The sequence below is a fragment of the Carcharhinus amblyrhynchos genome, chromosome 8 (assembly GCF_965287045.1).
Source record: "Carcharhinus amblyrhynchos chromosome 8, sCarAmb.v2.hapA, whole genome shotgun sequence".
NCBI lineage: Eukaryota > Metazoa > Chordata > Chondrichthyes > Carcharhiniformes > Carcharhinidae > Carcharhinus > Carcharhinus amblyrhynchos.
In genome coordinates, this window is record NC_137331.1 from 26,003,340 (window position 1) to 26,018,589 (window position 15,250).

Genomic DNA, 15,250 nt, shown 5'->3' on the forward strand with positions numbered 1-15,250 from the left:
TGAATGGCGGGGCAGGCTCGAAGGGCTAGATGGCCTACTCCTGCTCCTATTTCTCATGTTCTTATGTTGTTATGCGTGAGCTTCCTCCGGGTGCTCCCGATTCCTTCCACAGTCCAAAGATGTGCGGGTTAGATTGATTGGCCATGGTAAATTGTCAGAGGAACTAGCAGGGTAAATATGTGAGGTTACAGAGATAGGGCCTGGATGGAATTGTAGTCCTGTTGACTTGATGGGCCAATTGACCTCCTGCACTGTAGAGATTCTATTCTATGATCTATCAATTCTCCTCTCAACGTTCTTTTCTCTAGGGAAAACAGCTGAAAATTCTCCAGTTGATCTTCATAACTGGAGTTCCTCACCTCTGAAGCTGTTTTCATTAATCTTTTCAGCATCCTCTCTAATGTCTTCACATCCTTTCTACAGGGCGGTGCCAGGTCTTAATACAGTTCTCTAGCTGAGGCCAAATCTATCCTCCCACCTTCAATGACTCATGCACAAAGGTCCCTCTGCTCCTCCACCTCTTTAGAATTGCACCCTTTATCTTATATTGTTTTTCCATGCTCTTCCTTCCATGGTAAATCACGTCCCCTTCTCTGCCTTGAACTATATCTGCTATCTATCCGCCCATTCCATCAGTTTGCCTAAGCCCTTTTGGAATTCTGTATCTTTTTCATGGTTCACAATGCTTCCAAGTTGTGTATTATCCACAAACTTTGTAATTGTGCCCTATACGCCAAAGTCTATGTAATTAATATATATTAGAAAAACGGTCTAAACACTGACCAAAGGGGAATTCTCCCACAAACCTTCCTCCAGATTCCATTAACCATTACTCTGTTTCCTGTCAATTCCTTATCTATTTTGCAGCAATGCACCAAGCATTATTTGGAAGTCCATGTACACTACATCAATAGCATTGTCCCCATCAAACTCCTTTTACCTCATCAAAAGACTCCAGCAAGTTAGTTAGCATGATGCTCGTTTAAGTAAGCCACATTTTTCCATTTGATTATTAATTTTGTCCCAGATTACTGTTTCTGGAAGGTTCTCCACCACCAAAGGTAAGCTGACTGACCTGTAGTTCTCAGGCTTATCTTTACACCCTGTGTTTGAACAAGGCTGTGATGTTTGGAATTTTCCTCTGGGACTTTCCCTATGTCTCACCTGATGAAAGAGCAGCACTCCTAAAACTTATGATTTCAAATAAACCTGTTGGACTATAACCTGGTGTCGTGTGACCTCTCAACTTGTCTTGTCCAGTCCAGTCCAACACTGGCATCTCCACATCATATATTAATTATGAAGTTAGTATGTTTTTAAAAGCCCGGTTACATTTTTGTAAGGATTTTTGTAGTGAGACTAGCTGTGTTAAATTGGAATTTCTCATCAACTCCATGATTGTATTTGGGGGTGGGGTTGCATCAATGATGCATCCTCTGAAGAATCCTCGAATCGTCGATTGCAATGTCTGGATTTCTGCAATATTCTGCCCTTTTGCATAGTGCAAACTCTAAGAATTTCTGTCAGTTTCACTGCAGTAATGATAACTCAACTGTTTCGCCAATATTATTGCAGCTAAATTCAAGCCAATTTAATAATTGCAAAGCTCTTAACTGGACATTATAGCTAATTTCTTATTATCGAATTTTGACATTTTACCTCAAGTTAAACTGCAGTCATATAATGTGGAAGAAAAGAACGGAGCAGTAAATCTATATTTGTTTTTCAATTAAAGTATTCTTCAGTAGCCCAACTATTTCGTGAAATTGGAGCTTTAGAATTTCTGGCACAGCTGCGACCCAATGTTGAGCCAAAGCTACAAGCATGCATCGATGAGGTTATGGAGGATCTATTCAAACTGCCTGATACTATTGTTGACGTGCCAGCTATTGCTTATCAGTCACAACCTCCGAAATCTTCCGACGACAAAGGTAATCTGAACAGATCAATGTTAAACTCACAGACTCTAATCTCGGGAGAATGCAGTGTATTGTTTTACCTCACAGTATGAACTGTTTTGATGTGGATAGGTGTGTTGCATTTCTTTCTTGTTGCTATATGTTTTAATATAGCAAATTGATGGTAGCCTTGGGTGTAGGCATTTTTGTAACACTTCCTTTATGTGACATTTTTCATATCAATAGACTCTGAAAGTATTTTGATGAAAGTAATGAGGGGCTCTGAAATGCTTTAAATATGATGTCCTCCGGGCATACAAAGCTTTTTTAAAAAATAAGATTGCAACATAAAAGTAAACCTCGGTACCACTTGAGATCAATATGCACCAGTGAGATTTACACAGTAACTAGTAGAAAATAAAAGCTGGCATAAAGATTCCTCAGCTAAATGTTCACATGAGCTTGTTCCTATTTGGAATTATTAACTATCACTTAAAAGGATGTTGCAATTGTGAAACAAGATTTGACAAATTCAGGTCGGCCTTGCAAATGTACTTGGGTTCAATGGCCTTCAGCCACTCCCACAAGTTGATCCCATATTCCTTTTCAAAATAGACTCATTACCCAATTACTACTTTTGCAACAAAAAGCCAGTGGCTAAATTGTCCTGTTGGTATACTGTTTACAACTGGACTTTCTGACCTTTTTCGGTGTGTTTTTATTATGTCACCCTGTGCTCACAGCCATAAAGAAAATGCTGTCAGACAACTTGAGCACTTCAAGCTAGAGAGACCCTAGTATAATGACGTGTTCAATAATTTCTGAGACAAATTAATGAAGTACTTATTGTTTCAGTCTTTGGGGAAAGCAGCTTCAATAGCTAATACATTAGCATATTAATCATTTACTTAAGTTTCTGTTTTAATCCTGTGTGGATAAACTTTGCTTCAAGAATATTTGACAAGCATTCTTTTTCCAAATTCTTTCTGTGGAAAGGATTGCTCCCTTGCAAAGAAGTCTATCCTTTCAAGGTGCACCTTGAACCTTGACACCATGGACACCAGGAACCAGCTGCACATTCTCCAACTGTGCTCTGTACAATCCTGGCCTCTCTGGATGGTGAAACTCTAAATTTATTCGGTACATCACTTGTTATTTTCCTTCTGGAGGAAAAAAAGTCAAAAAAATTCCAAGGATACACACATGATGAGATTGAACACTGCCAGTAACTGGGAAACTGAAGCTTGGATCTGCTCATTTGAAGGTATTCAGCAAGAAATGGCGTAAAGATGTTGTGTGGAATGCGTGAATTCTAGACGAATGCTAGAGATCCTTATTTAGTGAAGGCAGTCTACCAGAGTTGAAAAGTGTGAGTTCTAATTAAATACAAATGTCCCCATTTTTTGGGTAAATACTCAGTTGCACTGACACGCATTGGGTGATATCCTCCCTGATGATGACATCCATTATTATAATTTCCTGTTCCCAGGACCTGGCATTAAGAATTCCAATTGTAAGCTACAAAGAAAGTAGAGAAAATGTATCTTACCTTCACATTAAAATGATTTGCTGACTAATATTTATGCATAAAGTAAAAATCTACCTTATCCCACAATTATCAGTACCCTGCTCAAATTATCTTCTAGAAAAATTACTGGGTGTTCTTTCAATGATTTGGAAGATTTACATTTAATCTAAGTTCTGATTTGGGATTGTAAAGTTACATTTATTGCCATACCTATTCAATTTTATAAATATTTCTACAGCTGTGCCACCTGTAACATTGGAAGAGGAAGAAACGGGGGTTGGTTACTTTCAGAGAAGTTACTACAGTCAAGTAAAACCAAGCAAAGCTCTACCCCAGAAAGCAATTGGTGAGTTGTCCAGAATATTATGTACGTGATTGCTTTGAGATATTGTTTCTCATTCGAAAATTGACTCTTCAATGTTTGAGATCCCTAAATTTTCATTTACTTTTAACTACTTCAGGCACTATTCAAATAGTAGAATGTACAAGGAGGCCAAGCCTGTGTTACAAAAGTCAAGGTTTCCAAACATAGTCATGCAAATAGTGACCAAACTGTCAGTCGTTACGAAGTGAAATTGTAAAATCTAAATATTAGCAGAGATACACTACATAAACTGAGCTCTACTTTAAGATGTATTATAGATATTTCTCAGTCACGTAATATATTCCTTTTCTGTATTGTATGAAAACACTCACTGAGCAGGTTGGCAATCCTTTTTTTGTTGAGTTTTTGACATCTATAGCATCACATTAAATGAAGAATTAGCACCCATTCATGTCCTGGAGCTCAGTTGTATTCACTGACGTGAGAGAAGCTAAAAGCAAGTAAATGATTCTGATGCACAGTTGTCGATCCCTTTTTCATGTATTGGTACTCTTTTGCTTTTGGAAAATGCCAGTACAGAACAATCAGTAACAGAAGCAATTACTGCTCCTTATTTGGAGGCTGGTGGAAGAGAAAGGAAAATCTCCTGAACTTCCTCTCTTTTTACCATGGAAAATCATCCAGGCAAAAAGACATTGGTAATGGAGGACACTGAATAAAAATGTGCTCCTCATCCCAGGACTGAAACAGGCAGTGTAGAAATAGGAAAACTGTGAAGGAACCATTAATTGGGTGATCTTTTTGATGAGGTGCTGTCCTTTCACTTTTAAATGCTGCCAAAAGACATTGAATGTGCCGCTAACATTAATTATAAATGAATATTTACAATTATTTTGCCGTTGATTTTACACTAATTTTTTAAGGGTTTTTTTTGCCATTAGTTAATGATGCAGTGAAATGCCTGAAGTATTCCACCTTCCCTTGGTTGACTCTGACTGTGACTGACCGACATGTTCTTTTATCAAATGAGAGGTAGGTTATATGAAGGTTGAATGACAATGAGTAGGAAAAATAATATTCTCACAGTTTAAACTTAATAAAAAGCTATCTTTTGGTATCCTGATACGAAAATGGCAATTGCACACTTGTGTGTATTTGCTTGTTTGTGTGTGAATAATTAAAACCAATTTACTCTGCTTCTGGCAAATTAAATGGATAAATTTGGTACCTGGTGATCATATATTTTACTCACTGTTTTCTGATTCCATTCACTATAATTAATCTTTGCAGTGCATTAATGATCCAAAATAATATGATTTGAAATAACGCATTATGTTGTTCCACATTATCTTCATCTAAAAAATACAAATTCAGAAATGTGAAATAAATGGAAAACTGCATTTGTATCCATTTTTGAAAATGTCTTTTGAAAGCTGAAAGAAGTGCTGCATCCCATAAAGGTGCATGTTTGAGTTAAATATGCTTGCCTAGGTTATCTAATCCTGATCAGCTCACCTCATCCTGACCACCATTATTTGTTTTTAGCCTCTTAAGTTGTGGTGAACCCTGTGGTATGGCCTCCTTAGCTGGCAAGAATTATCAGTAAATCCTACTGAATCCAAGTAACAATTAAGGCAATTAATGTCACTATTGTCCATGAGGGAAGGAAATCTGTTGTCCTAACCTTGTCTGGTCGACATGTGACTCCAGAGCTACAACAATATGGTTGACTCTCAACTGCCCTCTGATGTGATCGGACAAGCCACTCAGTTATCAAGCAGGCGGTTCACCACCACCTTGTCACGCCCAACTTGGAATGGGCAATAAATGCTGGTCAGCCAGTGATGCCCATGTCCCATGAATGAATTTAAAAAATTGGCAGAAGAGAAATGAAGAAAAATGATATACGATATTATGTAGATTATCTGCGCCAATGTGGCCTTGCCTCACTGGAAATGCAGCAAGCTTTGTGAAAATTTTTCAGAGTGACTATTCCTGCTGCAGTTACTTAGCTTTGACAGAACTTCCCAAAATGAGTGACAACATTCCTAATATTGCACCAACTGTGAAGTTGTCCTTGCATTTCAGTAAATTAAAAATTGTACATTCGTTGTCTCTCATTTTGTGCTGCATAAGGTTTCTTTGCTAGAGGAGTGAAGAGTCTTTTTGTAGGAATGAATGTGTAAATCATTCTATATCCTATTAATATGCAGAAATTGGCTAGCATGACCCATGTGTGTGTATACACGCGCATGTCATCCTAATAGGGTGGAACCTAAACATTTCTGTCAGGATTCTTCTCCTCCACAAAGCCTATTGCTAGATTGTTATTCTCCTACACACGAATTGAAACAGAATGTGTTTCTATTTTTGGTTTTCTGTAAACTGGTGGGTGGCATGGTGGTGTAGTGGTTAGTACTGCTGCCTCACAAAGCCAGAGACCCGGGTTCAATTTTTGGTTTGGGTCACTGACTGTGCAGAGTCTGCACGTTCTCCCCATGTCTGCGTGTGTTTCCTCTGGTGCTCCAGTTTCCTCCTACAATCTGAAAGATGAGCTGGTTAGGTGCATTGGCCATGCTAAATTCTCTCTGTGTAACCGAACAGGTGTCGTAGAATGTGGCGATCTGGGGATTTTCACAGTTCTTTATTGCAGTATTAATGTAAGTTGACTTGTGACACTAATAAATAAATTTAAAACCAGGATAGAGATATTCCACCTGAGGATAAACCAGTGTGCAGCTAAACCAAGTTCTGCAGGTATCTGCAAAAATAGATTTTAGCTTTTACGGAATACTGCTGCTGTTGCGTGTGCATTTCTTGGACCATTTACCCAAATGCAGAAAATGTTATGGGGAAAATAATGAAAAAGTAACTATTACATTTTTTAAAATAGTTCTCTGGAAAGCAGCAATCGCACCTTAGTTCGCAATACCTGTGAGCTTCTACAGGATGTTATCCTGCAGGATTTTCCAGCTGAAATCTTCCTTCAGCGCCCAAAGATTGTACAGGTAAGAAAAGCTTCGTCATATGTTAAATGTTGATCCTGTGTTTGGGATCCTTCTTGGTCCTGTGAAAATGAACTGTTTTTAATTGAACATTTAGGTTCTCCATTGAGAAGATGTGTGGGTTGTGTTGATTGGCCATGCTATTTTTCCCCTTGGTATCAGACCTGGGTGAGATTGTTGCCGGTGAAGGCTCGATGGGCCAATGGCCTCCTTCTGCACTGTAGATTCTATGTTAGAAAAGCCAAAATTTTATTGGTAAAATGTGATTAACAGTAACAGCAGTCCCAAGCTCTTCAGTTGAAACTATAACATGACTGGTTGTGAAATTGAATTCAGGCTGGGACTCCAGAAAATAACCATGAAAGCTGCTAGATTGTCATAAAATCCAATTGTTTCTTTATCCTTGAGGGAATGGAACCTGAGACTCCTGCTTGGCCTGTGCAACTCTAATCTTACACTACGGTGTTGACTCTTGTTGTCCCCTGATGTAAATAAAAATAGTCACTATGAAGCAAGAAGGCATCCCACTGTCTTCACGTTTATGGGTAAACATTAAGTGTGAGCTTATTGGTACCACTCACAACCTGAAGAAATTTTTAGAAGATGTATTAATGTACCAGAGAAGATACTGTGTGATGTTGCTTAGAAAGGAATTTTCTGTTTAAAAATATGTGCTCTGTTGATAACTGTAATTCATAATGAATGAAAACTGTTTTCGCCGAAATTAAAAGCTAATTATATTGAGAAGGACCAGATGCTAAATGTCTTTGTCTACAGGGCTTTGCTTTTTTAATCATGAAAAGCAACTTAAAGCTTGTGGTTAATTCAGCAAACAAAGGATAAGTATTAAACTGTCTCACTTGGTACGATAGCATAAGAATGCAGTGTCATTTTTTATCTATGGAGACAAACCGTCAAATCTAGTTCGAAGACAGCATAAAATATGCATTGTTTTTCATGATTATCCTTTTCTGGTACATTGAACATTGCCACCTGCTATTTGCTTGAGCAAGACAGATTTGTAGGAAGGTAAAGGAAAAGGGCAAGATATGAAGGTTAGTGTTATGAATCTCATCATGAATCAATTTTTTAACTAAGCCTATCAGCAGTTCTTAGATATGTTTTTATTGTATTTGGAAAAGATTTTTCATTATGTACAGTTAGTAAGATAAGGAAGCTTAATAGCATGCCTAAATTAAACTTTTATGGAACTTGGCACAAAATTTAAGTGGAGTTGAGATGGGTTCGAATCCTGGTCGGTGATCACAGTGACACAGTGGTTAGCACTGCTGTCTCACAGATACAGGAACCCAGATTCGATTCCCGGCTTGAGTCACTGTGTGTAGAGTCTGCACATTCTCCCCTGTGTCTGCGTGGGTTTCCTCCAGGTGTTCCGGTTTCCTCCCACGGTCCAAAGATGTGCAGGTTAGGTTGATGGGCCATGCTAAATTGCTCCTTTAGTGTTAAGGGTCTAGCTAGGATCAATGTGTGGAGTTATGGGGATAGGGCTTGGGTGGGATTGTAGTCGGTGCAGACTCAATGGCCAAATGACCTTCATCTGCACTGCAAGATTCTATAATCATTGACCTTAGCCAGTTGTCAGCTTTATTTGACTAGCTTTTTTTTAATTACTTTGTGATGTGGGCTTTGCTGGCAACGTCAGCATTTTTTTGACCATCGCTAATTGCACTTCAAATGATGGTGGTGAACCACCTTCTCAAACTGCTCTTTCATGTGGTGTAGGTATACTCAGCGTGCAGTTAGGAAATTCCACCATTTTTACCCAGCAATAATAAAGAAATGGTGATTCAATTCCAAGTTGGATTGCCTGTGACTTTGAAGGGAATTTGCAGAAATTGGTGTTCCCATGCAATTGCTTGTTCTTGTTAGACCGGTGGTAGAAGTTACCGGTTTGGATAGTACTGTTGAATGAGCTTTGCAAATTGCGAGAGTGCATCTTGTAGCTATGGTGTTCCAGGAGTGAATGCTTGTGTAAGGTGGTGGGGTGTCAATCAAGTGGGCTGCTTTGTCTTGGATGTGTCAAGTTTCTTGCATGTCGGGCCTGCACTCATCCAGGCAAGTCAGGGTATTTCATCATACTCCTGATTTTTGCCTTGTAGATGGCGGACAGACTTTGGGGAGTCAGGACATGAGTTGCTTGCAAAACAATTCCCAGCCTCTGACTCGTCCTTTATAAATAGTGTTTATAGCTAGTCTAGTTAAATTTCTGGTCAATTGTAACTCCTAGACTGTTGATGGAGAATTTGGCATTAAATGATGCTTCTTTACCTGTTGGGTGGGTTGCAATCTCCTGTCTGTTGGCATATTAATTATTCATGTGTGAGCTGTTCCTTACCTAGTCAGAAACCAGTGTAACATCTCTACGTTACCCTTGCTTATTGGTTAAGACAGACTGAGACAGAGGCTGAGAAATTTCTGGTCACATATTTGTTGATCCATTAGGGAGACTCTTACTTTTTCATTCAGTTCTGCTAATCATTAATAACTTTCTTTCACTTTTAGAATCTTCTTTTGTTGACAAAATTGGCATTTGGCAGAGATGGAACACAGTATTTAGCACTGCAAGCTGTGAGTTGTCTGACCCAACTGTCCACCTATTTACAAAGTAGACTGAACTTTCACAGGGATCCCAGCTTCTTTTCTGCAAAACAAGGTAAGTGAACCACTTATTAGTCCTGATTTGTTCACGGGGAGGTGGGGAGGAAATGGGAAGGAAGTGTAGTGGCTGGGGAACACGGAATAAAGAATTGTCAGGAAATCCTACCAAATTTTACATGTGGGATCTAATTAAAGTTTCTGAACTCCATTTCGCATATTGGGAATCTGGCTGGCTGGTTATTGGGTGAGAAGACTTGAGGCACCAGTTAGCAGCCAAGGGAGAGTGGGGAATGGGACAGATCAGGCTCACTATCATATTTCTGCTCCCCCCAACTCCTTCCATTCCACACCCCCAAACCCACCCAAAAGGTTGGCTAGGTCAAAGAGATCTTATGGATGGAGATCCATAAGGTAGGTGGTATTAAGTGCAACAATTGTGGGGTGAGCATGGGGTCATCAAAAGAGTGTAGATTTGGAATGCAGCCTTGGAGAGTGAGGGCAATAGTGAAGAATACGTCAAATCTGCCATACAACTAGTGAGCAGCTCAATGGTCGTTGGTATTTCATTGAATCCTATAATGCAGAAGGAGATCATTTTGCACATTGGGTCTGCACTGACTCTCTGATAGAGCATCTTACCTAGGCCCTATCCCTGTAACACCATGTACTTATCCCCCCTAATCTCACTACCTGACTCATCTGGAGACACTAAGGGGCAATTTAACATGGCCAATTAATGTACTCTGCACACCTTTTGATGTGGGAGAAAACTGAAGCACCTGGAGGAAACCCACGCAAACAGAAGATTGTATTAACTACACACAGACAGTCCACCAAGGCCACAGTTGAACCCGGGTCCCTGGTGCTGTGAGGCAGCAGTGCTAACCACTGTCCCACCATGCCGCCTCTTCAAAGTGTGTCACTTCAAAGAGTGAAGTGCAGAGATATATTGGTTTAATCATTTCATTCACACCTTATCACCCCAACAGCACTCCGGATGTCATATCTCTAGAATGGAATGTTGCTCGTCTTTGTGTGTGCTAGTGTCTAAGGGGTAAAGCTGCATCAGGCACAATGCAATTAAGACATTCTGCAGCCCCACATCTCCCTTTGGTGTCTCAATCACAGCTTCCCTTCCTGTACCCTATAACTATTGTTGTCTTTGGTACTTTGAAAGAAGACAACAGGACTAATGGATCCATGGCTCAATGCTACTTTACTGAGAGTGCCCAATCAGTGGAGGAGGCGCCTAGGGAATATGGCTATTGGAAACTTGAGTACAAACAGAAGGATGAGTAAGGGAGACCCAGACAGTGGAGATGACTCTCCACATTGTGAGTTTATCATTGATTCTTCTTACAAAAGAGTGAGAGGTAGTGCCGGGCATGGCCGTAATTGTCCAGGGACCTCGTATATCACAAATACCTCATTCTTTGTGGATCCCTGACATGACATGGGCTTTGAAGCTTCCCCCTGCTAGTCGCTTTGAAGGTGACGGCAGCTTCACTGGCCTGAGAAGTGACATTCAAGTACTTCCTGAAGCCATCCCTTGAGTAGAGGCCGTGCCTCTGTGCCCAGCCTCCTCAAATCAAGGTGTTGAGTGTTTGCTGGCTGAAGTGGGGTGCTGCCTTCTTTCTCAAAAGGCAAGATGGCTTTTTGCTTGTGGCTGGATGCTATGTTGACCGGTCTCCTGGTGACAGTGGGCTGGAGAGAGTGATATGAATGCGCTGGATTGACGTTTAAATATGTGCCAGGACTTTTGAACCCACCAGCTGAAGGCGGTCAGCTCAAACCCAATAGCTGATTTGGAGAGGTGCTTGCTGTTGCATAATTGAGGATGTGTACGTGGAATTGGGCATGAATTCACACCATTCTGACTAACAAGGATAGTGACATGGGAACTGCCCTTGTTTTTACAGTAACCTTCCTCTCAATTTTAAATTAAATCTAAACATATTACATGCACTACCATGTGCTTTCATTTAATGCATCTACTTCTTTTTTCCATTGCTCTGACTAGTTTAATAACATCCATCTCTTTGTAGGCTTGCAGACATATTGCTTATTTCCTTATATTTCTTCCCTGTACCCAAGTAATTAAAGTCTCCTAGAATCATGATATTATTCCTGCTGATGTTTTATTTCTCTCCAGTATAAGGAGGTCTTAAGTGCAGCCCTGCCAACAAAGCAGCCTATTTTTTACCTTTGATCATCTAACTGATTACTTTAGACTTGAGAACTTGAAAGATCTAGAATGTACCTGAAGGATGTTTGAATTTGCCTGACGAGTGACTAAATTCATTCAGCCAATTGAGACTTTCAGCTGGATGATGGAGCCCGGCAAGACTGATGGTAGAGAAATCTGGTCTTGAAGGGGGTCATGTGGGTCAGTTGGTAAGGCAAGCAAGTGTAAAACTGATCCTGTATCAGAACAAAGAATTAGGAGTAATAATTTGATTAGCTGGGCTTCCGCAGGCTTGCAACTAGACATCTCCAAGCAAACGTTCACTGTTTAAGTAATCATCCGATCGAGAGAGAATTTGTCTTCTACAAATGTGTATCCGGTTATCCTCATTAAAATCCTCATTTTTTTAAACATCAATGCAAGCATGTAACTCCGATGCAAAATTACCACATAATAAGAACTTTGTTTCTCTGTTTTTTGTGCCTTTAGATTTAATTTCCCAGAATTCTTCGGTGGCTTATTCCCAGGAAACACGGGGGACAAACATTTCCCAAAATCCCTCTCCGAGAAGTACTAGTCCTAGACCATCTGTGATTGGGCGAACTGTTCAGCGTCCCAGAGGGGATGGCCAAGATGGCGATGCAGCATCATCAAGGTAAATGAAATGTTGCTTGGGGGTCATATTACCAATGACCACTTCTGTGACCTGGAGATGACTTCAGTTTCAGTAGTTAACAGATGTAAACTTGCACTTTTTATCTGGCTTATGTTTATTTAGAAATCATAGAATCCCTCCGGTGCAGAAGGAGGCCATTTGGCCCATTGAGGCTGTACCGACAACAATCCCATTCAGGCCCTATCCCACAACTCCAGATATTTACTCCGTTAATCACCCTGACACTAAGGGGCAATTTAGTATGGCCAATCAACCTAACCCGCACGTCTTGGGAATGTGGGAGGAAATCGGAGCGCCTGGAGAAAACCCACGCAGACACGGGGAGAATGTGCAAATTCCACACAGACAGTCACCCAAGCCAGGAATCAAACCCATGCCCCCGAAGCTGTGACAGCAGTGCTAACCACTGTGATACCATGCAAGTACATTGCACTTAATTTTAATTGAATCATACTTAATTTCACTTCACTTAATATTCTGATTGAAGTTTACCAAATTGCCAATTTTTCTTTGAAAATACAGAATTGTAAACATTACACCCTTGTTCAAAAAAGGATGTAAAGGTAAGCCCAGCAACTACAAACGAGTAGGTTTAACTTCTGTGGTGGGGAAATTTCCCAAAACAATTCAGGACAAAATTAATAGTCCAGTGGGCAAATGTAGGCTAATTAAGGAAAGCCAGCTTGGATTTCTTCAGGGAAAATTGTGTTTAACTAACTTGCTGGAGTTTTTTTGAAGAGCTGACAGAGGTTTGATGAGGGCATTGCTATTGATATGGTGTACGCAGATTTCCGAGAAGTATTTGATACAGTGCTGCACAACAGACTTGTGAGCAAAGTTGATGGGATAAAAGGGACAATAACAACAGGGCTACAAAATTGGCTGAGTGACAGGACACAGAGTAATGGTTAATGGATATTTTCTGAGTTGCAGAAAGGTTTTTAGTGGAGTTCCCCAGGAATCCTTGTTTTTCCTGATCTATTTTAGTGACCTAAACCTTGGTGTAAGGGGCACAATTTGAAAGTTTGCAGATGATATGACATTTGAAAGCATTGTGAACTGTGAGGAGAATAATGGACAAGTTGTACTGGATAGAAAGGTGGCAGGTGAAGTTCAATTCACAGAGCTGTGGATTGAATAATTTATGTGGCAAGAACATGGAGAGACAAAATAATATAAAGGAAGCGCAGGAGCAGAGAGAAGAACAAGCAGAATTTGGGGAGAAGACGGGAGAACGGCACTGAATAGTGTATTTAAAGTGCTGAAGTAGATAGAATAGTTCAATGGCCGCCTCTTGCCTTGTAACATTTCTGTGAGGTGTCTTTAACTGGACCTTTGTAAAAATAGAATGTACAGGAAAATGCAGAATCTGTAAAAAGAACATCTTGGTTATCTATTCAGATCACTTTGCCAATTTTTAGAGTTTTGCCTTTGTTAATGAGTCATGTTCTTCACTGAGTTAAATCCAATGTTTTTTCGCTTTTGGATGTTAAATGATACAAAATGCCAGCCTTCAAACAATGAGGCAATTTTTTATCAATGTAATTTCCTGCAATGACAGAAGGAAATGATGGAAAGGCTGCCCATGTTCCATGAAGTGCAAAGGAAATTCATTACTGAAAGTTTTTGCAGTCTTGAGTCAACCTCAATTGATTTATGAGCTTGTAGGAATGAAAAAACTTCTTTTAATGTTTGAATGAGCATTAGAAAAGTTAAGATCATTCAACTCACCAGTTTGCTCTGCCATCTAGGTCTAAGTGACAGTTTAACTAAATCGGTAGATGGCTGTGAGTTGAAGTTCTATGCCGGGACTTGAACCTTGAAGTAAGCAATGCAGTATAGATAGTGAATTAATCTAAACATTCAGGGATTGAGTTTGTTTAAACAAAAGGAAAATTAAATGCTAAATTGAGTAGGTATTAACAGAGTGATTGAATATAAATCCATAAGTTTACTTGTGCTGCAAGAATCCCACCTGCAGTTTTGTCAGCTAATTGTGAGGCGTCCTTATTAATCCAGATAGGAATGAGTGAGGAGCATTTCTGGTTTGGGATATCAGGAATTTAAATTATGTAAAAAGGTTAAGAAAGATGGATTATCTGAAAAAGAAGAGACTTTGTGACGATTGAAGTTTTGAAGATTATGCAATGAATTAATGAAATTGGTCCAGACGAATTCTTATTCTGGGTTTAAATGTAAGGGCATGCTAATTTAAAGATCAAAAAGGTTGGACCATGAAGGGAAAATAGGTGGACTTTGTTTTCTCCAAAGGGGTTCTGGACATTATTTGGTGCCTATGGTTATAAGAGGAAGCTGGTCAGAAAAGTTGTAATCCAAGCTAAATTGTGCCATTGTATATTTTACCATTCATCCAGAATTGTGTTGGTTACTGCCAGTCAGTGTTTATCAGAACGGCCTCTCATTGGGAATCAGACAATACAATGATCTTTTAACTCTCCAGTGTCACCTGGACTAATGGATGAAAGTTCCCTGAAGAAGGACATGGCACAAAACTCACTCTAATTGGCAGTCCCTATCTCTCAGCCCTTAGTATGGCTGGTGTAGATGTAGACAAATGCTGCAAGTTTGATCTAGGAGAGGGAATTTTGCAAAGAAAGAAAGACTTGCATTTATATGCACCATTCACAAGCCCAGTTCTTCTCCAAGATCTTTGCCACCAATGAAGCACTTCTGAAGTGTAGTTATTGTTATGATTGGAAATGTGGCAGCTAATTTGCACACAGCTCCACAAACAGCAGTATGATCATCACCAGGTTTTTAAGTGATGCTGGTTGAGACATAAATGTTGACTAGAGCACTGGGGAGAATTTGTTTGTTCTTCCTTGAAATAGTGCCACGGAAGCTTTTATGCACACTTGAGAATGCAAACCCAGCCTCAATTTAACATCTCATCCAAAAGACGGGACGTGCGACAGTGCAGTGCTCTTGAACGCAATGCTGAGGATCAGCCAGGATTATGTGCTCAATTTCCTGGAGTGGAACTTGAGCCCACA

General features: G+C 39.9%; 1 protein-coding gene across 2 annotated transcripts in view; it reads left to right on the top strand.

Moving 5' to 3' along the window:
• Positions 1-15,250, top strand: part of rttn (rotatin) — a 203,255-nt gene that overhangs the window by 8,315 nt on the left and 179,690 nt on the right. For both annotated transcript variants that reach the window (XM_080193777.1, XM_080193778.1), the window contains exons 3-8: positions 1,736-1,931; positions 3,665-3,772; positions 4,693-4,783; positions 6,645-6,759; positions 9,280-9,430; positions 12,050-12,215. In XM_080193777.1, the coding sequence (XP_080049903.1) occupies positions 1,736-1,931; positions 3,665-3,772; positions 4,693-4,783; positions 6,645-6,759; positions 9,280-9,430; positions 12,050-12,215 (827 nt within the window). The remainder of the gene's footprint in view (positions 1-1,735; positions 1,932-3,664; positions 3,773-4,692; positions 4,784-6,644; positions 6,760-9,279; positions 9,431-12,049; positions 12,216-15,250) is intronic.